Below are 23,737 nucleotides of genomic sequence, written 5' to 3'. Positions count from 1 at the left end.
ATTTCGGTACTAAATTCCATTGTTTAAATAAAACACAATTCTAGTATATGTTTGGTTTCTCGCAGTTACTTTTTCTTTCTCTTGGAAACAGTGTTGTATGTATGTTGGCGTTTGTTTTTGTGGCAGTTCAGTGTTTCTGTTGTTCAAGTATTTTCCCTCATATAGGTTATAGGTTTCCCTTAGATTTAGTCTGTGACCTGGATTTGTTTTAGTTTAATCGATTTATGACCATTGAACAGCAGTATTCTACCATTGATTTTATTTAATTACATAATAATCTAATATAATATAATTACAGTATTCAATTGGTCATTTCCATACAAGAGAATTGTCCAACATCATTATATACAAAAGAACTCTTTATGATCCATTTTCATATACATGACAATATACAGTACACTGTACGTTGAAGTTACTGTGAGCGTTTTCGATTTACTGATAGTTCATTATTTTTTGTTATATAATGTGACGAAACCTCACCCTTTAAACTGCAAATATTTTCACTCGCATATCAAACCAATTAATTTAAAACCAAAATAACAAAAATCCGTTACAACTTCTCGTACCAGATTTGAATATATTTAACACAAGAGAATTGATTAAACTCAAACGAAAAGAAATATATATGTGTAGTATGTTAAACAACCTATTGGATATTATACTTTTTGAAGTTAGATTATCAATATTAATAAATGATCATCTCTTTTCTGAATTTAATGCGTTTTCTCCACTAGACAATTTATCATCGAGCGTAGTGGATGGTCCATGTGAGACAATCGGATTGGTTGAAGGTATGTGATAATCTTATTTTTCATAGTTATATAGAAAATGTTTTAATTAAGACTTATTTTATTTCATTTAACATTTTATCAGTATAAATGATATGCTTCTGTGTGATAGTTTTTCTATTATTTAAACGCAACTTGTAAATGGGGTTACTATCAAATCATGTATGCATCAAATTTATCAACTGTTGACAGTAAAAATGAACAATAAAATAGAAAACACATTACGAAATTGTTTTATTGGACAAAGAAGAAGAATTGAATTAAGAAACTGACAGGAATACACCAATAAAGTGCGGATATTTGTATGTCAAGTGACTATGTACCTCGTATAGAGTCTGATCACCATTCGATACATTCAAAATCCGATGTCTGCTAGATTTTTGAAACATAAAACTTATTGAGATTCATCTTTTTATTTCACTTGAAGGGAGCCAAGTCTTGTTCTCCGATGAAGCTTTTTCGGCAATTGTTGGTAAAACATGTGTTATACAAGTCACCATTGACGAAACATACCGGCCAGATCATGTGATATGGAGATGGAAACAAAATGAAGAAGATGATTATTCAAAAATACTACATTCTGAAAAATACATCGTTGGAGATGTTAATAATCCTTCGTTAACAATTACAGATGCGCAAAAGTCAGATGAAGGTCATTATATGTGTCAAGTTGCTAATGCTTTAGGATCTGTCAACAGTAGAGATATATTTTTGGAAATATGTGGAGGTAATGTGTAATTTAGGATATCAATAAAGTATTCTGAAAAGATAAAAAGATTGCCATGAGGTGGTTTATGAAACGATAAGACTAGTATATGATGTATGTTCGAAAAGCTATATAATATACAAATAAGGAGATGTGATATGATTACAATTAGACAACTATCCATTTGAGTAAAAGCACTTGATTATAGGCAACCGTACGGCCATTATGTTTTTATTTTATATTCTGTTACTCCCAATGTGTGTACTTGTTTATATGAAATATATGATTTAACGTATAGCTTTTTAATGTTGATGACCTGTCTTGAACATAATGCTTGTTTGTTGAAGCAATGTTGCTGTTGATGATGAATTCCCGCCCCCACCAACACCCGACAAAAAACCCTTTGCTAAACAGTTACAACTAATTGGAATTGATATAAAACACATAATTTTCATAATTTTCATATTATGTTAAACTAAAACTCATAAAATTGCAAACAACGAGTACAACTGGCTATATATTCGCTTTCTGTATTATATAATACTGCTTTATAATGTCGCTATGCAAATACATTCCTTAAATTTCAAATTCAAATTTTTTTTCTAGATTCTTTTATATTTGGAAATTAAGTTATAGGCAAATTAAAACAGATTGCATGAGACTAGAAGAACCGCACATACATGTACAAAAAATGAGTTCACTTGTTCTTACAGTGAGTTGACTGTCAGTGTTGCTCTCCACCAATTGCAACTCATTCAAAATTTTGACCCAATTGCAATTTGTTTTATTAAACCAAATTGTTCAACTGGTCAGAATATTGAACAAATTGTTCAGTCAAAATGTGAAAGTGCAAGGTGATAAAATAAAACATACTTACAATCCTATAAGACTTTAACTCCACTTTAATGATGTTGTGACAAAATTAGTTTATCAGTTTGTATAGATATATTATAGTCATTTCCATGCTGAAGAGGAACTGTTTATTTTGAATTGCTATAAAATTGTCCAAACTAAGCTTTCATATAGTTTTTCTTTCTAAAAGTATTCTATATTTATAAGAATCAGATATCATTTTAAATAAAACATCATATATTCAGTAAAATATGTGTGAAATAACAATATGCTATTGATAAGTTTTCAGGGGAGATAACCTAAAATATTATTCTTTTGAATAAAGACTTTTTGAAAGAAAAGTTATTATCTCCCCCATGGAAACTTCCTACAAACATATATTGCAATTTTACACATATTTTACTGAATATGAAATGTTTTAATTCACATAATGTCTGATTCTTATAAATATAAAATTGAGAATGGAAATGGGGAATGTGTCAAAGAGACAACAACCCGACCATAGAAAAAACAACAGCAGAAGGTCACTAACAGGTCTTCAATGTAGCGAGACATTCCCGCACCCTGAGGCGTCCTTCAGCTGGCCCCTAAACAAATATATACTAGTTCAGTGATAATGAACGCCATACTAATTTCCGAATTGTACACAAGAAACTAAAATTAAAAAAATACAAGACTAACAAAGGCCAGAGGTTCCTGACTTGGGACAGGCGCAAAAATGCGGCGGGTTAAACATGTTTATGAGATCTCAACCCTCCCCCTATACCTCTAGCCAATGTAGAAAAGTAAATGCATAACAATACGCACATTTAAAATTCAATTCAAGAGAAGTCCGAGTCTGATGTCAGAAGATGTAACCAAAGAAAATAAACAAAATGACAATAATACATAAATAACAACAGACTACTAGCAGTTAACTGACATGTCAGCTCCAGACTTCAATTAAACTGATTGAAAGATTATGATTTCATCATATGAATATCAGGCACAATCCTTGCCTATTTTAGGTTATCTCCCCTGAAAACTTATCAATAGCATATTGTTATTTCACACATATTTTACTGAATATATGATGTTTTATTTAAAATGATATCTGATTCTTATAAATATAGAATACTTTTAGAAAGATAAACTATATGAAACCTTAGTTTGGACAATTTAATAGCAATTCAAAATAAACAGTTCCCCTTCAGCATGGAAATGAATATAATATAACTATACAAACTGATAAACTAATTTTGTCACAACATCATTAAAGTGGAGTTAAAGTCTTATAGGATTGTAAGTATGTTTTATTTTATCACCTTGCACTTTCATGACTTGTATGTGGGTTTCTAAAGCAGTTGGTTCAAATTTCTGACCAGTTGAACAATTTGATTTTATAAAACAAATTGCAATTGGGTCAAAATTTTGAATGAATTGCAATTGGTGGAGAGCAACACTAACAGTCAACTCACTGTAAATGTGTACAAACATTATACACGTTATAGATAATGCATATTGTAAGGTTTTTCTTCTCGTAGAACACACCGAGGGGTGTCAGGATTGATCAAATGAAAGACCGATCGTAGGGAGTTCTTTGGGCAATCCTGTCACCGAAAGTTACGACCATTTTTTTTTTTTTTTTTTTTTTTTTTTTTTAAAGATTTGCAACATTTAGCATTCTTTTTTTACCGATTACGCTAAAGTGGGATATTCCTTTTTATTGCGTTCAAGTTTAAAGACGCCCTAAGGCTCATCTAGAATACCTTTGAAATTATAATCCATATACAATAAAAAATATAAGAGTTACTGCAAGAAGTGAGAACTGTTACCATCCGATAACGATGTATGAAAAATAAAAGACGCTTTGTAAGAAATTTAATGTACCAACTTAGTTTATAAAAGGGAGGGGTGCTATGTTGTTGTTGTTTTTTTCTTCTTGTAATGACAGTTTTATCGCGGAAAAATTATTATTTTTTTAATTTTAAACAATTTTAATTGAATCGAATGAAATATTCAGAATGATTTTTTTTTTAATAGCAATAAACAGATAAAGAAATAAATTCCCAAGTAAGCAACACAACACTATCAAACGAATATAATTTTGAAATTTTGAAGTAAATAATAGTTTGCATTTATATCAAGGATACTAATGACCTTACACAGGTCATCATTATTGTATGCCTTAGAGCATAGTTCCTTGGAACATGGTATCGTCCAGGTTGATTCTTCGAAAGAATGACCTATCGTTCTTAGAGAAAATAACTCCTTATAGGTATATAATAAAAAAAAAAAAAACAACTTGCTTTTATTAATAAATCGTTTTATAAACGAAAAAACGTTTTTTCCATAATGTAAATTTTCGTGACAAGATCACACAGATGTACTCGAAATCTTAGATGTTAAAAAAGAAATGTTCAGGGCTATGTGAAATACTCCAAAAATTAGTAACGGCAGAGATCTTTGTATTGTATATGTACATGATGTTTTCCTATTATATTTATATATATATGCAGCAGTGATTACCACTCTTTACATTTCAGTTTTACTAGTTTCTAAAGAAATTATTCCGATCATTAATGATCATAATCATAAATGATCATAAATCATTGCGTATTTGTACAAATGTTACATTTTTATTTTATAACACAGTTTAACATATATCTTTCTTTAAAATGTACGATTGTTGTTAAGAAAAAAAATTTAATCGTTCACAGGACTGGTGTAGTTTTTTCATAAGAGCAGTGACTTTCCTATTGTTCTCGTAACATCGGTTTTGTCAACGTATATAATAGATTGGTTACTCATATTTTAACTACCAAGTTACTATTTGATGGTTAATTGTCATGCTTGTTTTTAATAAAATAACCCACTTATTTATCAAATTGTGGCCATTGCATCGACATGTCACAACTTGTTATTGTTTTTTTGTCTAAAAACTGTTGACATAGGCACAACCAATTAGTCTTATGAAGATGGATTGTGCGCTTGCGTATTATATTATAAGTTTTGGTATCTCTGATGACTTTTTTTTCAAATAAGTGCATTTTAATATTTGTTTTCCGTTGAAAACTAAAATTGAATTTACGATTGTAAATGTCGGAGTTTTGGGAAATGGATTATTAAACTAACAACGAAACTGTTAATTTGCTGTAATTCTATAACTTCCACTGTTTTTTTTTATTAACATTGCGTTTGTAGTCTTACCAAAGATAGATGTGAAGATTGCACAAAATCCTGTAAGAGGAGCAACAGTGATTCTTAATTGTAAGATTAAATCTTTACCGGATTTAGTGTCAGTTATATGGCACAAAAATGGAGAAGTATTGAGAATGACTTCTAAGCATAATGGAGGAACAATTCACGAACCGTCACTGACTATTAGCACTGTTGATGACACTGATGAAGCGGAGTACATGTGTAAGGTGACCAATTTGGTAGGACCAGGAACGAGTAACTTGGTGACATTGAATATTATTGGTAATAATTCTAATAGTTTTTTTTAATAGTGTGCAAAAACATACCAAATCAATTTAATGTTAACCAAAAACAATTTCAAAAGAATTTCAGGATATTAAGTTATGCATGAAAATTGCACAAAACATCTAAATCTTCAAAAAGAAAGTTGAAATTACAAACAATATTTAACTAAATAACGTAAAGGATTCAGATACACACTCTCTAATAAAACAATGGTGAAGTCTGTTTTTTTATTCTCGAACTTTACATATATTCTTGCTCCACTGTGCCATACTATGTCTTAATTTTGATCAGTTAGAATCCCGTGATAAATGTCATTCGCAGTGAAAGAAAAAGACTGGAGTATTGCCCTGACAAATGAAACATACCCATTGGTAGTTGAAACACAAGTTTTCAGAAGCGTCAAATCCAATCATGAATTTAATCTTGAATTGAACTCGAATCGAACTAACGAAATTAACACCGCTTTGTTTTCCTTTTTAGTCATATAGCTATTTAATTGTTTGAGTTCTGGTACATCTTAGGCTATGAAATGTTTGGCTATTAGCGTTTCTAAATCCAGGAAAGCGCTCCGGACGAATACAATTCATTTTGTGTTGTTGTTTTAAAAAAAAATAGCACAATTGTTGCGCAACATCTATTCAAACATCTGCATTCTCCAACACAACCAGTACGAGTTTATTTGTTTTAAAATTAACATAAACAGCAGGAATGTTATAGAAAATAATGGAAAATTCGAAATTGAATAATGGGAGTAATTTTGAGTTGACCTTTTCCTCACTGTGAAATTTTAGATACATGTTTCGATATGAAGAAGACCTTATTTGTGTATGCAGAAGACTTTTTTTAATATGACTGCAAATGATGAAGGACCTCGGTGGCCGAGTGGTCTAAGTAGTTACTACTGTTATCACTAGCCAGTCAATATTTAGGTTGTGAGTTCAAACCCCACTCGTGCGGGTGCACTCGACTCCAATCTTAATTTACTAGGATTGTCAGTTTTCCTATCGAAGGTCGGTGGTTTTCTCCGGGTACTCAAGGCAAACAAGTACAAAGTTGAAGAGCATTGAGGACTCCAAATTCCAAAAAGTTGTGGCAAATACAGATAAGAAAATCCTGAGTATTTCGAATAATTCATACTTTTGCAAAAAGTAAAATAATAAAAATGACCATATTATTGATATTCATGTCAACACCAAATATGTAACAATGCATACGACAACACTAACGGCTTGCTTTATAACAAAAAATATGCAAATACGAATACTTGAACCAACGACAACCACTAGCGTTAGAACTTATTTTAAAAGGCATAACTTTTTTAAAGCGTCTTTTTCAAGTCTGCTTTATAAACATGTTAATTTACGAGAATATAGCACTTTTTGTTACCTTATGGAGGCCAGCTATTAGTTAAAGAACATCCTCTTAACGTTTCAAATATTATGTTTTCAATAAAATCATCAAGCATCCTTTGGATATCGGTTTCAGCTGAGTTCCTTTTATAAAAAACAGACTGATGATTGCAAGGTATGAATCTTTCTCTGATAATCCTTTTTTGTGTTATTGTGCTATATGTAATTTTTTGTTTACTTTCTTTCATTTTCAAAAACCAATGACAGTAAATTTCAAAGTACTTATTTCATCGGGTTAATGGACAAATCCTTAATTTTAGATGAACCAACAGTACGAATTGAAGTCCCTACCTTAGTCTTGACAGGAAGGACCACAACGATTGATTGTAATGTTTCTTCTACTGAACCTATTACTGAACTGACTTGGTTAAAAGATGGGTACAACATACAACCAGAATCAGACAGTAATAAGTATGCCGGAGGTAGCATCCACACACCCTCACTTACAATACATAATTGTGATGACCAGGACAAAGCTTCGTATAGATGCAAAGCTAGAAACATTGCTGGAACAGGACAAAGTGCAGTCGTGCAGTTAGATGTTGCTGGTAATTCTACAAACATTTATAAATGTAATCTCTCTGTACTTTGTATACCAATGCTAATGATATCAATTAACAGTGGAAGACTCTTGTTTATGGAATAACCTTTGTCAGTTACGCTCGAGACTAAAAGCAATAAAAACTAAAGGTGCATCACATATGACGGAATAAATGAAATTATCGTCGAAACAAAGCAATTAAAAATTACTGAAACATACGAGCAATAAGGTCTCTGTTGTGTAGTTATCTCATTTAGAATAATACAATTTGTCCTTTTTTATAATCTGTATTTGTAACAAATGATTTACACGCATAACTAAAAAAAATGGAAAGCCAAAAAAAAGGCATCAACAAAACAGCATTAGCTAGAGGTAAATCGGGAGATGGTTAAACATGTGTGCGCCTGTGCAATGTAAAAAATGTAAATTTTACTATCAATGAATGAAAATATTAAACGATAAAATGTATGAATATCAAATTCTTCTCATATATTTTGAATCAGTTTGTGGCGGATAAATGTTCACCGCTCTGATTCAAAATAACAAGCTTTTTGACTATTATAAATTGACATCAATGAAGGAACGAAAAAGCAGAACAACATGAAATTTCCGTGTCCTTGTTTTTAATATATTAGACTAAGATAATTGAGCGGGAAAGGATTCTCTCTAATTTTTTCAAACATAACATATAGACCCCATTTTCTTCAAGCAAAAGTAAAATTATATGTAATAAAACGGTGAAAAGAAAAGTAGGTGTTTGCGGACAAAATCCCAACGGCCATACATAGATAAATCAAGAGAATTTTAAATAGTCGAAAACATCAAAAACAAGAAAATCAGTAACATACATGTTTTGGTATAATTAAGGTCTTTCCTCTTCCCGAGGAAAGACCTTATTGTTTTTCTAATATTGAACGTTGTTTTGTAAGATCTTTTGTAGTGCGTTTTGCAGAAACATTCACCTCGTTCATATTCTTTGGATTTGGAGCTTGAATTATGATATGTGTATTATAATTATTTAATGTAAGTGTAGTTAACCCAAGATACCTTTTTAAATATGGTGTTGTCAGATCATTGTCATTGAAAATGTTTAGATTTTCAAATTAACCGAAATTGTATTTTTCAGAAAAACCAAAGATCAATCTCTCATTCCAGTCACCAGTCTTACGAGGGAAAACATCAAAAATCGACTGTTCTATTACTTCTATAATTCCTCTCATATCTATACAGTGGTATATGGATTTTGAGAAAATTTCCCCTACATCTTGTTTGTTCAGTGGAGGTACACTTGAAGAGCCATCTTTAACGCTCGTCAAATTGAGCGATAACCATGAAGGAAAATACAGATGTGAAGTGTCGAACGAAGCAGGGACCTTACCAAGTGAGGATGTTGTGATTAAAATAGCAGGTACGAGCTAGGTTTCTTCAGTTTAAAACATCATGCAAATCCACATTCAGTCAAAACAACATAACCGGGAACAAGCGACAATTTGTAAAATTAGTATTGTCAAAGAAAGTCTCATCTTGTTTCTAAAAATGTTCATTGGAAGTCAGATACCTATACCTTGTTGATAGATATTTCGTATCAACTTCACAAATACAGCATTATAGTCTTGAAGAATAAATTGTAGGTACTGAGATGCATCTTCTAAATTACTTGTCAAAGTTCCCTCTGTTTTGTCCTTGTATATCTTTAACATTTACTATTTATCAAATATTTTTTGATTATATACTTATGACGTGGACCGGTATTTATATATCCAATCATTGTGATGGTCATTTTTTAAGTTCTTGGCTTTTTTTTTTTACTAATATGCCATTTTGTGTTTCTTTGTTGACACAGTTATTTGTTTTTATAGTGATGACGATCATATTACAATGTTAAATCCTGTACCCTAATATATGTTGCTCACACATTGCTGTCAAACATGTGGTTTAGCTAGCTATGACACCAAGTTTAACCCACCATTTTCTACATAAGAAAATGCTCGTACTAAATCAGAAATATATTGCATTCACTAGAATCTTTTGATTTTTTTTCATTTTTACTTTTTCTAACATAGGGTTTTTTTGTCTGACAAAAGCAAGTTTATTATCTTTCCCTCCTCTTTTATTATAAAAGCTGGCAAATAAAAGGACATCAACTAAATAAAAGTTGTTTAGATACTTTACTTTATTCGAAGGTTTCAAATACTGAATAAAAAGCGTAACACATAGTAATTATATTAACCGGGTAGTACTTTTGCGAAAACGACACATCTCTGTTTAAAACACACAAGATGTGCATTTAAAACAGTTCTCTTTTTCAATGGAACATCTATGTTTGTTTTTTTCTGTAGATTTACCCGTTATATCACTTTCATCTAAGAAATATACCGTTGAAGCTGCTGGTTTCGTTACGCTTAGATGTCAAATTAAAGGCAATCCGACACCCAAAAGAGTAGAATGGTACAAAGTGGTCGATGAAAAGAAAATACCAATATCAAAATCGTTAAAGTATTCAGGGGGAACAGTCAAAGTTCCGTCACTAACGATAGGGAATGTGGTCAGCAATGATGCAGGCCTTTATGTTATGTATGCGCAAAACGACTTTGGGGACAGCTGGAGTGAGAAAATAACAGTTGAAGGAGGTATATCTTTTATTTGACGTGTATGCCATGTGGTTAACTGATGTTTTTACTGCTGTAAGCTTAAACTTTAGTGGCAATAATGAGTATTGTAAAGAAATTTCAAAATTTCAATATAAAAAAGAAGATGTGATATGATTGCCAATGAGACAACTGTCCACAAGAGACCAAAATGACACAGAAATAAAAAACTATAGGTCACCGTACGGCCTTCAACAATGAGCAAAGACCATACCGCATATTCAGCTATAAAAGGCCCCGAAATGACAATGTAAAACAATTCAAACGAGAAAACTAACGGCCTTATTTATGTACAAAAAATGAACGAAAAACAAATATGTAACACACAAACAAACGGCAACCACTGAATTACAGGCTCCTGACTTTGGACAGGCACATACATACATAATGTGGCGGGGTTAAACATGTTAGCGGGATCCCAACCCTCCCCTAACCTGGGACAGTGGTATATAACAGTACAACATGAGAACGAACTATAAAAATCAGTTGAAAAAGGCTTAACTCATCAGATGGACAAAAATACAAGTGGACGTGGCTGGGTACTTGTACATTCCAACAACAAAAAGACAGTAGGAACAGATCTGAGAGTTCCAAGCCACTAACAACTAATAAAAAAATAATGCATCAAAGACTAAATTATCAATCCGCACATATCCAACATCCAATGGATTTAGTGTAAAGACGTCATCAATAGTCAGAGAAAAACATGACCTTGTGCAATGCCAAGATACAGGAATCGACAGATTGTAGATCCATGAATGTGTATATGTATATAATATACTAGTAATATTTAGTTTGCTTTAATTTACTGATAACAAAATCAATACTTTTACCAATAAAAACAATTTTCAATGATCTTATTACAGTGTTGAATTGGAAACCTTTTAGAGTAAGATTTTTTAAAGGAGCGATAAGATTACGAGGATCTTTTCTAAATTTTCGGGCACGGTTAACAACATTTCCTGTGAAAATGAGGATGCGCTATCACGTTTGAAATAAGTTATCTACAGGTACAACCAAACTTCAAAACCAAATATTTATATCTATGGAAAAATTTAGTAAAGGTTTAAAGTAATTTATGGTAACGATATCCCTGGTTTCAAGAACTTTTTTCCTACCTTGAACTTTCTTTAATTCTAAATTTCGAAACTACTTTGGATTAAACGGCTTCAAGTGTATTTTCAATTTGATCTTTAACATTTGCCAGAAAATAATTAAAAAAGTGTATATCATATTTACAAAGGCATAGACTTGGATACATGATCTTTGTTTTATTGACTTTGCAGAAGCTTCGGTATTTGCAAGTGTTCTCAAATCTGTATTTTGTGATTCTTTTTTTGTCAGAGATGTATGAGTACCCTGCCTCGTTGTGTTTGTGCTTTTAATGGATGTTTTACTGCTTCGTATGGATCTTGGGAGTAAACACCTTTTCAACTTCTTATTATAATTTGTTATTCTGTTGTATTGTTACGCCATTGTCTCAAAGAGATAAGGATTCAATAAGTAAAAAAATTTTCTTATTTTATAGAAATGCCCCGCATCAATCTTTCTGCAGACTCTTCAGTGCTGTCAGGAAAATCAATAACCATAATGTGTCATCTTAAAAAATCAGACATGATATCTCTGAATTGGTTTAAAGATGGGTGTGCTCTTTTGCTGGACAGTAAGCACTATATCGGTGGAAACATGGATTCCCCTCATTTGACTATCACTGCCGTTTCCAAATTAGACGAAGGAAAATACACTTGTAAAGCAAGTAATCGGTTTGGGACAAGCAGTGAAAGCGTCTCTTTCAAAGTTATATTTTGTAAGTAATTCGATGAAGGGTGATGGTTAAATGCTAATGCTTATGTCATTTAACTACTTAATATCAGATAAAACATGAAGTTTTTATGCTTCTTTAACAATACCCATTGTTCAGCGTCTGTCTTCCCGTCTTTTCGAAATCGAAATAGTCATCCGAAATTATATCGTTATGGCTATAAACAATGAGATGATCACTATATACTAGTGAGTAATATATCGATGTTTTGTTTTGATCCGTCAGATCTACTTATCGTAGAAATACTGCTGATGTCCTGATTATCATGTAGTTTCGATTGAAAGTAGTTGTTTTGTTATGCCTATACATATGGAGGTAATATTTTCTAAAGGTAAAATGCTGAGTTCCATATCAGGTCCGAGACCACAATTATTTCGTAGTGCATTTCTTTTAGAACATAAATGAAAATAAGAAAAATCCCACCTGCGCTTTCTCAAAGAAACTTTTACAGTGTTGTACTACTTTTGGGACAAATTATATCAAAATTATAGAAAACTTCATCGGCTCCAACTCAAAATATGGACAATTTTATGTTTAGGGCGTCTTGAAATCTTTTGACAGCTTCCGAAGTGCTAATTTTAAACCTTTTTCAGCTGGACCAAATCACTACTTTCCTTTAAAACTATGAACCCAAATTTTTTTACAGTGTAATTTCACCCCTCTTCTTGCAATTTGAGGCATTAAACATGGAAAAATAAATTTGGAAGGGGTATAAAAATTAATGGCAAGTAACCCACTGTTAACACTAGGGACTATATTTGTACGAAAATCAAGGGACGACAATTGTGGTCTCGGACCATCACGTTTGTGTTTCCCTTTAACATAGGAGTTTGAATAACTTGATACATTTCATTGTATTTGATGTGAATTTAGATGTGAAAAAAACTGCTCCTTCAAACTATTTTTTATAGTTTTGTTATTCTTTAAGTACTTGTTCTTTTATTGATGTTTGCAATGTCCAATTTTATTTTATTCTTGTTGTATTCCTTCGTTTTACTTTGTTCTTGTCATCTTAGCATTTTTTTGTACAATATTATATTTTATGGTTTTAACTTTCGTGTGGTTATTTAATTTATAACATGTTGATTTGGCTATAAATTTCATTGTAGTGTCACACTCAAATGTCAACACATAAATTAGTATACACATTTTAAGGGGACAGAAGAACACTTTCTACATGCGCATGTATATTCATCATTACCTTATTAATACTATGCGAAGTGTTAGTTGTAAATTTAGTTCAATCAATGCCATGTTGTTATTTACTCTTGATTTACAAATGCGATTCCTGTATATATTTGTTAACATATATTTTCAAACAAAGTAACGTTTCAATTCATTGTTTTTCAAGGTAAACCCCAGCTGTCCATTGACGAAAGCCGAATTTCAATTCAAGCTGGCACAACTGTACAATTGCGTTGTAAAATTATAAGTGAGCCCTCCATTACAAGAATAACATGGCATAAGACGGACATTTGCAAATCAACTCAGATTTCTGCATCAGAAAGATACAAAGGTGGTTCAGTTGAACAGCCAACTCTCACAATAATGAACACAAATATCAACGACAGTGGTGTTTATTTCTGCGAAGTAGAAAATATAGCCGGAACAGTACGTAGCGATGATGTTCAATTAGATGTCAAAGGAGGTAAATAAAATAAAAATGCATTTTTCTACAAGAATTGACGGTAAATAGCTTAACTTATTATTTTTCTTTCGGGCCTTACTGTCGCTTTTGTAATCATTGAATGGTGTGGAAAGTGAAATATATTTCTTCAGTTTATGTCATCTACCTTGTTCTTCATGCATAATGTGTACTTCAAGCTTCCCCTAAGAATGATTTAAATTATATAAACAAGTAAGCATATACAACACAGTGTTTTATCTCGTAATATTATCGATGGGAATAATAGATTTTGCGACTGCAGAAACGTAAACCCATGATTAAAATTTGTTTCGATTGCCTATATTGATCGTGTTAATACGTAGCAATGTAGGTAGGAAAAGGGTCTAACGTTTTTATTGGTCAATTGTTACTCTTTGTATGTCCTTGTAACAACATTTTTCATAAGGAGAGAATAATTCAAGAAACAAGGATACATTTCTATAAGTAAAGAGCCACGTTAAATGGATCAAACCAAAAACAGACTAAACATTAAAATAATATTTATAAAAACAAACAAAAGAATTTTCTCTTTATTGTCTTTATTAACTTTTGTCTTTCTTTTAAGGCCAAACAATTCAAATGCTTTTAATATATCTCTTTGATATAAATATTCAATGGAATTAGGACAGTTTATTCCTGAATGAAACGCTTACCTATCTTGTACTTCGTATAAGGAAATATTAAATGTCATGACTTTTGTTCTTTATTTCGAATAAAAAAAGCAACAACAAAAAAGTAAGTCTTTAAATTTCATAGCACTGTTATTGCAGTTTGTTGTTGGTTTGCAACGTATTAATATTGAATTCAGAATTAACAAAATAATTGATAATTTCTTATTAAATTTGATAGCAAGGTACCCTCACCTATTAGTTTGAAAGAGGAGATGATAATAAGAGGTCAATCAATTGCCCTCAAATCGAATATACCACCTAAAGAAAAATTTATATACAAAAACATTCCACAAAAAATTACACAGAAAACAAATATTGAGCAACACGAGCATGATTTAAACCATAAACGAATTGCAAGAATAACCGTTTGAGACAACTATCAACAGACCAAATAATAGATAATTTTAAAAGTACATATTTCAACCCATTTGTGTTTCTTGATTAATCTTATATCAGGAACGCCCATATCAAAATCATATCACTAAAAGAATGATACCGTGGCATACATTTTTTTTTATTATACATCATTTAATCAGAATAAAGATTATACTTTTGAAAAAAACTGTTATATATTTAGACAAACCAGTTATTACAGTCCAATCAGAAATGAATGCTTGTGATGGTGAATTAGTAAATATAGATTGTAAGATAGACGCCAAACCCGACATTTATAGTTTACAATGGTACAGAATAATCGATGGACAATTAGTTGAGTTGTTACAGACGAGTAAACATTATACAGGAGGAAACACAAGACATCCAGCCTTAAGCATTGTTAATATAGCCAAAGATGATGAAGGAACCTATATATGTAAAGCTTCGAACAGTGTCGGAGAGGGTTTAAGTGGTGAATGCAAATTAAAAGTCTTCTGTGAGTACTATCATTCAGATAACTTTATTTTGCAGTAAAAGACACGTAGCATGTCCAAGGCACTACAATTATTAGTTAATGTCGGATGAAGCAGAAATAATGAACACAAACAATGAAAATTGAAATTTTAGAAAACAGCTAATATATAAATGTTCTAAACAAATAAAGAAAACACTTAGTAAATGTAATGTGTCCGAAGCGTTTCATCTGTATTCAATGGAAGATGAACTTTATCAGGAACGGTTAAATGCAAATATCGAAAACCAAGGATGCACTTGTACACAATCGACTGTTATTCAACCCTTCGACTTCACCCAATTCGCGGCAGATTGGTTTTACTATCTGCAGAAATATGATAATTAAAAAAAACTAGTTTAATCATCTTCCATAGCAATTATAGTGCTAACTAATCAATATAAAACGATATGTATTTGTTCCAATACTTCAAATAACACAGTTCGAAAATACTGATGATAACGAAAAAAGTAAATACATTTTTTGTTCTAAAAGAAAAGAAATCAGTTTAATGATAAAGAATGCATATGTTGTTAGTTTATGTAGCAAATCTCTAAACGCAACTCACATTACTATTACTAGAGGGATAGCTTTTTCTTTCAGAGTCATAGAGGGGTTATTATAACACCAACAGCAATAGCCCATACAAAAAGAACGTGGAGAATTACATTACTAAAATTTGTTTCATAACTCCTGACAACTTGAAAACGTTTGATATCAACACTAGTTTTAATTTTGATTTATACAAATGCAATCTTTATCATCTTTTGATACCTATTTTCAAAAATATGATAACAAAAGTTTCTTATGTTTACAAGTTTTAGCTTTAAACTACATTAATATATGATGTATACAAGTTTCCTATTAGCATGTTACAAACAATATGTACGAACAAAAAAAAGTATTATATGTCTTAATTATCTTCTTGAATGCTACATATACATGATGTACACACATCTTTTTTTTTTCGTGAATATATTGCGATATGTTCATTAAAGTTCAGATTGTATATTTGTCTTGAAATAGAGCTTACCACTGTGCTAATTATGTTTGATTTGAATGAGCTCATGAATAAACTTTAAAATTAAAAATTACTTATCTATCAGGTAAGCCAAGAGTTTTGGTTGAAACGTCATCCATATCCTGTTCAACTGGGCAGACTATATCATTAAAATGTAGAATACAAGCAGACCCTGCAGTTAAACATATTCACTGGTCGAAAGGAGAAGGATTTACTAAACAAAGATGGAAAATTATAGAGAAAACTGAAAATAAAGCAATGGAAAGGAGCATTATACCTTCATTTACAATTCGAAATGTACAAATGTCGGACAGCGGTCATTATGTTTGTGAAGTAACAAATATGGTTGGTACAACAAGAAGTGAACCAATAATATTAGACGTAACCACTGGAATTACAACAAAAAGTAAACCAATAATACAAGACATAACCACTGACATTCCAGGTATGTACACGCTTTAGAATTTGTTTTATATTTTCCCATCGAGTGCGTTTCTTTTCTTTACATCAATGGATTTTTCTTACAGAGTCATCTGTAACTTTATTGGTATAGAATAAGGAAATGATTTTTTTTAAAGAAGACGGCAAGAACTGTTGTACATTTTGGTAGCAATACCTTCTTCCAAAACAAAAAGAGGTAAAAAAAAATTAAAAAATAAAAATTGTCATGGACAGCATTTATATTATTCATGTCTAAACAGTGTATAGTCATTTGGTTAATACATAAATTGTTATTGATACCAAACAGGACGTTATGAAAATGTTGCAGCAAACAAGTCACATATATATTTATATTTTGAGTACCGAACAAAATAGAATAAACTGATCATAGATACCAGTATTAAAATTTTATATTTACGCTAGACGCGCTTTTCAAAACAAAAGAAGAGATTCATTGAGCTTACAACAATGATACATGCACAACATGTAACTGCGATTAACCCATTTTGTGTGTTTAATAATATAACGTCTATGCTTTTTGTCAGTGTAGAATAAAACGAACTTAACTTTATATTACGAGTTGAATTGATCATCTTGATACCAAATCATAATAATAAATAATGAATATTAATATCTTAACATTATTCAAATTGTTTGATATCCAAAATTTCTATCAAAGATGTCCAAAATGCTATTTATTGTTTAACATATTTTTTTTAGATTCCAATACAATTCTTCTAGCATATACAGCAGACGTGGATACTGTAAGGACATTTAAAGAACACATTCTGGAAGTCCTAGTTGAAAAGAATGATATTCATGTCGATGAATTTATTATAAAAGACGACGTTGACAGAGAATTTCTGTACACTGTAGATAGAACAATTCAATCCGCAAAAATAGTATTTCTTCTACTGTCCAAAGACTTTGTCGATAAAGCATGGCCGAATGTATCGAGTATGTCAAACCTTACCGGCTCTCTATACTCACGACAATCGCTCATAGTACCGGTATATTTAGAACAGTCCATCAACCTTCCAATGGGACTAAGATCACTAATGTGCTTGTATTTTTATAGACATGATAATGTTTACAAGAAGGCATTGGGAAAATTAATGAAGGAATTGCTTTAAAGCATACTACGCGCAGTTCGGTATCAGCTGGCCCCTAAACGAAAAGGTGTACTCGAACAATGCAAATTGACGTTATACTAAACTTCGAAACATATTTATTAACTAGAATTAAAAAAAAAACATATACAAGACTAGCCAAGATCAGAGGCTCCTGACTTGGGGTAGGCGCAAATATGCAGAAATAAAAACAAACACTTTTTATTGATATAGGATATACTGTTGTTAGACTTAATATATTAATCCTTAAATGAAACAGTCTGACCACTATACTTAATTCATATGATCAACTGCAAAATTTGTATTGCTATCAAAGTATACAAACAGGAAGAAATAAGAGGTACTTTTCTTTTTAAAATTGGTGATTACATTTTGTGTATGTTTTGTATACCACTGTTCTTGTATAGAAAAAAGTAAAATCATATAGAGGGATTGAGCGCGCTCATAATAACATACAACCCCGCCTCATTTTTTTTGTGTCAAACCTAATCCAGAAACTAGTTATTCAATGCTCTAAATAGAGGTTTCCCGATTTTCTACCGTACCAACCGTAGTACGAACTGGGAGCCGTCATTTAAGTTTTGAAAATAATTGATGTATACACTTTATATCAATGTATGTTTTATGAATCATATGCAGAACTGTTTTGTGAATTTTTAAGTGTAAATTTGTACTTATTTCATGTGGTTACTTCTTGTATTCATAGTAAACAAAATTGTGTGTACTCGATTATGCTTTCAAGCAACCGTTGCAAAAAGTAAAATCACAAAAATACTGAACTCAGAGGAAAATCTAATTGGAAAGTCCATAATCACATGGCAAAATCAAATGACAAAACACATCAAAAACAAATGGACAAGAACTGTCATATTCCTGACTTGGTACAGGCATTTTCAAATGTAGAAAATGATGGATTAAACCTGGTTTCATAGCGCTAAACCTCTCACTTTGATGACAGTCTCATCAAATTCTGTTATATTTACAATGATGCGTGAACTTAACAGACATAATAAATAAAATAGTCAAAATATGGGTACAGCAGTAATCATCGTGTTACAATTTTAAAAGGAACAATTTAACAGAACACAGAAACATCTATCTACAAACACATTCATTGATTTGCGTGTCTGACGTCAGAAAATTTTATGCGTCACATATATTTGTCGTTCAATGTATAAACAAACAATTTTAAAATTTCACACGGGCAATATTAGCATACAGGGTTAAAAATCAAAAGTATGTTAGAATTGATTTCAGAAATAGACCGAGATTTAAAATAGTCCAAAAGTCATATAGAATTTATAAGAATCCACAAATAATTACACACACGATTGAATAATTTTAACGTTTGTGGTTCAACGTATTTTCTATTTCATAATAGAAATATATCATAATGACATTTATTAGAACAGTATCATACTGACGGGATCTTTTAAAGTACAGAGTCAGTTTAAGAACCAAAGAAACACAAAAATTCGCATATACAAAACACAACAGCAAAAAATGAAAGATAATACAAACCCATTGACGGGATGTTTTTATTTAAACCGTTGGTACGAAAGGTTTATAGTTCCCCCTGAACAAACATAGACAAAAGGCAGCTAAATTACAATTTTTTTTATAACCTGTGTAAATTTTATTCGTAATAACTTTATATCAATGTAAAATTATCAAGTTTTGTATATAATTTTGGTAGGATTTTTTTTTAGAAAACATGAACAGATAAAATTAATTTTATCAAAACAAATTGACCTTTATCATAGAGTAATGATAAAATAAATCAAAAGCCTAACCTTCTGTTCAGTTGGCTACTTAGATACTTAAATGATAGTGGGTGCCACTGGGGTTCTGTCAACCCACCCTATTCATATAATTTAGATTTAACTAAAATGTATACCTTTTCATCTATTGCGTTGGTAAAAATATAAACTTATTCAATTTTGCTGGGATTTATTGTGGTGTGTAGTGGTCTGTATTTTACATGTGAGAGTGGAATACCAAAGTGCCAAAACAAAAAAGATAAAAACAGCCGGGAACACCAACAAAGATGACAGACGTAGAAGTTATGGGAACTTAATGACCTAATCATATATTTCTGACAGTTGTCCTGACCTTTTCACATATTTTCAATCTGGAAAAATTGACCTACTCCAGTGGCGCGTCCTACCACCTTATATAAAGGAAGAAAATCCCCTCAAAGACATGTATGATATAATCAAATAGAATACAGTCCCTATAACATAGATATAAATATAATAAAGATGTGGAATGAGTGCCAATGAGACGACTCTTTATCTAAGTCACAATTTGTAAAAGTTCACCATTATAGATTTAAGTACGACTTACTATCCTTAAATCTTTCATAGACAGAGAATTACTTCAAAAGAAAAAGTTATCAGCAATCCTAAATCACCAGTCGACTCATTATAGGATCTGCAAATAGGTCAGAATAAATGCCATTGTAAGTTGTTTACATATGAAAGTTATTGCCTTTACATATGGCACTCTTTATACTTTTTTAAGTGTACGGCAAAATAAAGAAGATAGAGCGAAATTAAAAAAAAACAAAAGAGAGATTTTAGTAATGAATTTTATTCTAGTCTTTAGAGCCCCTCCTTACTTTTTATTTCGAAAACCTGATGGCAAAGAAATGATTGCCTATGAGCAATTATGCATATAGCTATAACTGATATCGTATTCACTTGGCATCCTATTTTTTTTTTTAATTATTTATACCCTCGGACTATTAGTTTTTCTTTAAAAAATCCTCCTCAAATAACAAGCTATATGAATTTCAGAAACATGTCCCTTTTTAAAACACAACTATTCATATATCTTTTTCGATGTTAGCCGAGTGTAAAAAAGAAGAAAACCTAGAGTTGCGGTATTTTAGGTATTACTAAGATTGTATTCATGATACATATAAACCTGAACAATGTACCTAGATACAATTACCAACCGATGAAAATGATCCTCAGTTTTTGAGTCCATATATCAGTTGTTAATACAATGTAGTACAAAAGACATTGTATACTAGCAAAATAGTATTTCCTGTATATAACCAAGAGTAAGAAAGATATATTAACATCGCAGTAGTGCAGATATAGCGTTGTTATGTTTTTTTTGTCTGAGCCCTGTGCATATGACTACGAAAGTTATGAATAAATATTTTCCTATTATTCCAAATTCTATTTGAGTATTAGAAAACATTCTTTATTTTATTTGTTTTTATAAATATACACACAACAAAAACAAAACAAAGCTAACCGATACTCTAATTCATATTTAGAATCTGAAGGTCGAGGCATCACAGCTTCAATAAAGTACTGTTTAATTTATTCTCTTGTGCACACAATACATTTTCTCGTATAAAATCATGAAGAAAGTGTTCATGAAGCTGTGTAATCGTAATTGAATTAGAGATTAATGTTTTTAGCACTGATGTGCAATTAGATATCTATAATTTCATCATGATGAATACAATAATCTCATACATTATGATACATCAAAAATAGCACCAACGGTTGTATTGCGTACCAACTGTACCTGATACGTAGCAAATCGGGGAAACGTCTATTATGACTCCAGTCAGGTAGTTCGTGTTAGTATATTACCGGGATTGGGATTATGACGATTGGAACATATTCTTAGTCATCTGTGAAACAGATATTTTAAAATGTTGCACCAACTCATGATAACTTCGTAAGGCGATTTTTAAGCATGCTAAAGTAGAATTTGATTGAGTTTGAAGTGTCTGTGGACATTTTTTATACTTTGTAAAAATCTTTCCAGTGTCCGTTTATAATAAATTATTAAGAAACTAATGATTCCACTTACATTACTATGTATTGCGTTATCTAATGGTCGCACTGTATTTCCGCTGTAGTATATAATAATGTATTAAAAATCAGTTTTGTTGTTATAAAAACATTTTTGGTAGGAAATTTTCATGCTCTAATCAGATATTTTTAACGAATAACTAGAACACACCCGTATATCGCGGGTCCGTGACTGAATTAAAGTATATAACTATGCGCAAGCCTTATTTAAGTATTAGTATTGTCATCTGATAAAGTCATGCTGATTATAAGATACACAGTTTCTCTGCTTTCAAATCTTTCTGTTTGAACCCGTCGAACTGGAACTATCAATTATTGATAATATTAATTATTTGGAAAATAAAAGGTCCTGGAATGGAGTATTTTTTTAATCAACAGCATTGTCCTATATTAGTTATAAATATTGAATTCTTTGATTCGCTGTTTTACGTCATGCCCGCTAAGAAATTGAAAACTGTACCTATACGCCTTATTTTAGTCCAGATTTTTTTAGTATTCGTATTGTTATCTTAGAAAGTCTAACTGATTAAAATACTACATTAGGTAACAATTTGACAATTTAGTAGTGTCAACCCTGTGATTATGATCCGTGTAATACTATATAGCATATTAATCCTGAATACACCGTTTGGTGGTGCGCCTGTCAGATGCGGAACGTACAGATAAGGTAATCGGTAACAGGTGAATATACTATTGGTATCGGTATCGGACGCGACCCGGAACTTCTTAATTATTGGCAATATTAATTACGTGGAAAACAAAAGGTCCTGGGGTGGTGTAATTTTTAATTTACACCTTTGTACTATATTAGTTATATTTAAAGTTGAATTTTTTTATTCGTCGTTTTTACGTGATGACGGCTGACAAATTAGACCTCGTAATTTTAGTATTATAGATTGTGTTATATTTCTAGTCAATGTTGTAATAACAAACCTAAACTTTCCATGGGCTTTTTCTAGGAATTATACAAGGTTTTTTTTTTATTACGGGCAGTAAATGTCAGCATGGTCATGGCATAATCAATTATAATGTCAATTTTCATTGGCTGCAAATATTTTGATTGACCAATGAGGATAAATCGATCAATACATATGCGTCCAGTTGCGCCCGAATTTTTGCAATTGTCCTGAATGCTGCTGGACGCTATTTTATTTCGCCAGAAAAGAACAGATTTGAATTTTCTACCAACCTACACCCTGATTATATCTAATGCTGATGTATAAATTTGTTTGTTTATATTTTGTAATTTGTTAATTGATAGTTGGGGTTATTTATTCCCCACTTTTGCAATCGTTTTATTTATTCAGTTATTCAGTTTTGTTTTATAACATAATTGTCTATATCTGTCAGTTGTATAATGATTTTATGATATTCTGAATAAATGACCCTTTTTGAAAATCTTGAGTAAGATATTCTGCAAATGAATTCACATCAATGATAATTTTTTCCATGTCATTATTTTTATCAAGAAGAAAACATTAGGCTGACAAAAATACCTTTGTCCTAAAATGTACGATGAAACATTTTGATAAAGTTTCATTTATCATATTATAATGAAAATATCCTTGCTTTCATCGGAAATACCTTTTAAAAATCCTGGTTGTTATTGCGCATAAATGTTTCATTATTTTGTTCCACGAATTTAATGAATAATACCAGTCGATGCCTATTATTATCAATATTATTTCAAAAATAAATTAAAAATCAAGCAAGGATGTTTTTTTTAAACAATAAATCCAGTTGAACTTTATTTGAGTTAAATGTACTTTATGCGTTTATTTGTTTTAACCCTTGTGGTACCCCTGCCTCAAATTTAATTCAGATGTCATCGCATTTTATATAGTTAAGTACG

At 31.1% G+C, this 23,737-nt stretch overlaps 1 protein-coding gene across 3 annotated transcripts in view; it reads left to right on the top strand.

Annotated features, from left to right (window-relative positions):
• Positions 1–18,775, top strand: part of LOC143063089 (hemicentin-1-like) — a 31,247-nt gene extending 12,472 nt beyond the window's left edge. For all 3 annotated transcript variants that reach the window (XM_076235048.1, XM_076235047.1, XM_076235046.1), the window contains 11 exons: positions 735–791; positions 1,216–1,515; positions 5,530–5,808; positions 7,481–7,768; positions 8,888–9,169; positions 10,101–10,391; positions 11,938–12,216; positions 13,583–13,879; positions 15,146–15,439; positions 16,561–16,920; positions 17,637–18,775. In XM_076235048.1, coding sequence (XP_076091163.1) covers positions 735–791; positions 1,216–1,515; positions 5,530–5,808; positions 7,481–7,768; positions 8,888–9,169; positions 10,101–10,391; positions 11,938–12,216; positions 13,583–13,879; positions 15,146–15,439; positions 16,561–16,920; positions 17,637–18,049 — 3,140 coding nt within the window. In that variant the 3' untranslated portion in view covers positions 18,050–18,775. The remainder of the gene's footprint in view (positions 1–734; positions 792–1,215; positions 1,516–5,529; positions 5,809–7,480; positions 7,769–8,887; positions 9,170–10,100; positions 10,392–11,937; positions 12,217–13,582; positions 13,880–15,145; positions 15,440–16,560; positions 16,921–17,636) is intronic.
• The last annotated feature ends 4,962 nt before the right edge of the window (positions 18,776–23,737 follow it).

Source organism: Mytilus galloprovincialis, chromosome 2, assembly GCF_965363235.1.
Source record: "Mytilus galloprovincialis chromosome 2, xbMytGall1.hap1.1, whole genome shotgun sequence".
Lineage (NCBI taxonomy): Eukaryota > Metazoa > Mollusca > Bivalvia > Mytilida > Mytilidae > Mytilus > Mytilus galloprovincialis.
This window is presented reverse-complemented; position numbering and strand designations above follow the sequence as displayed.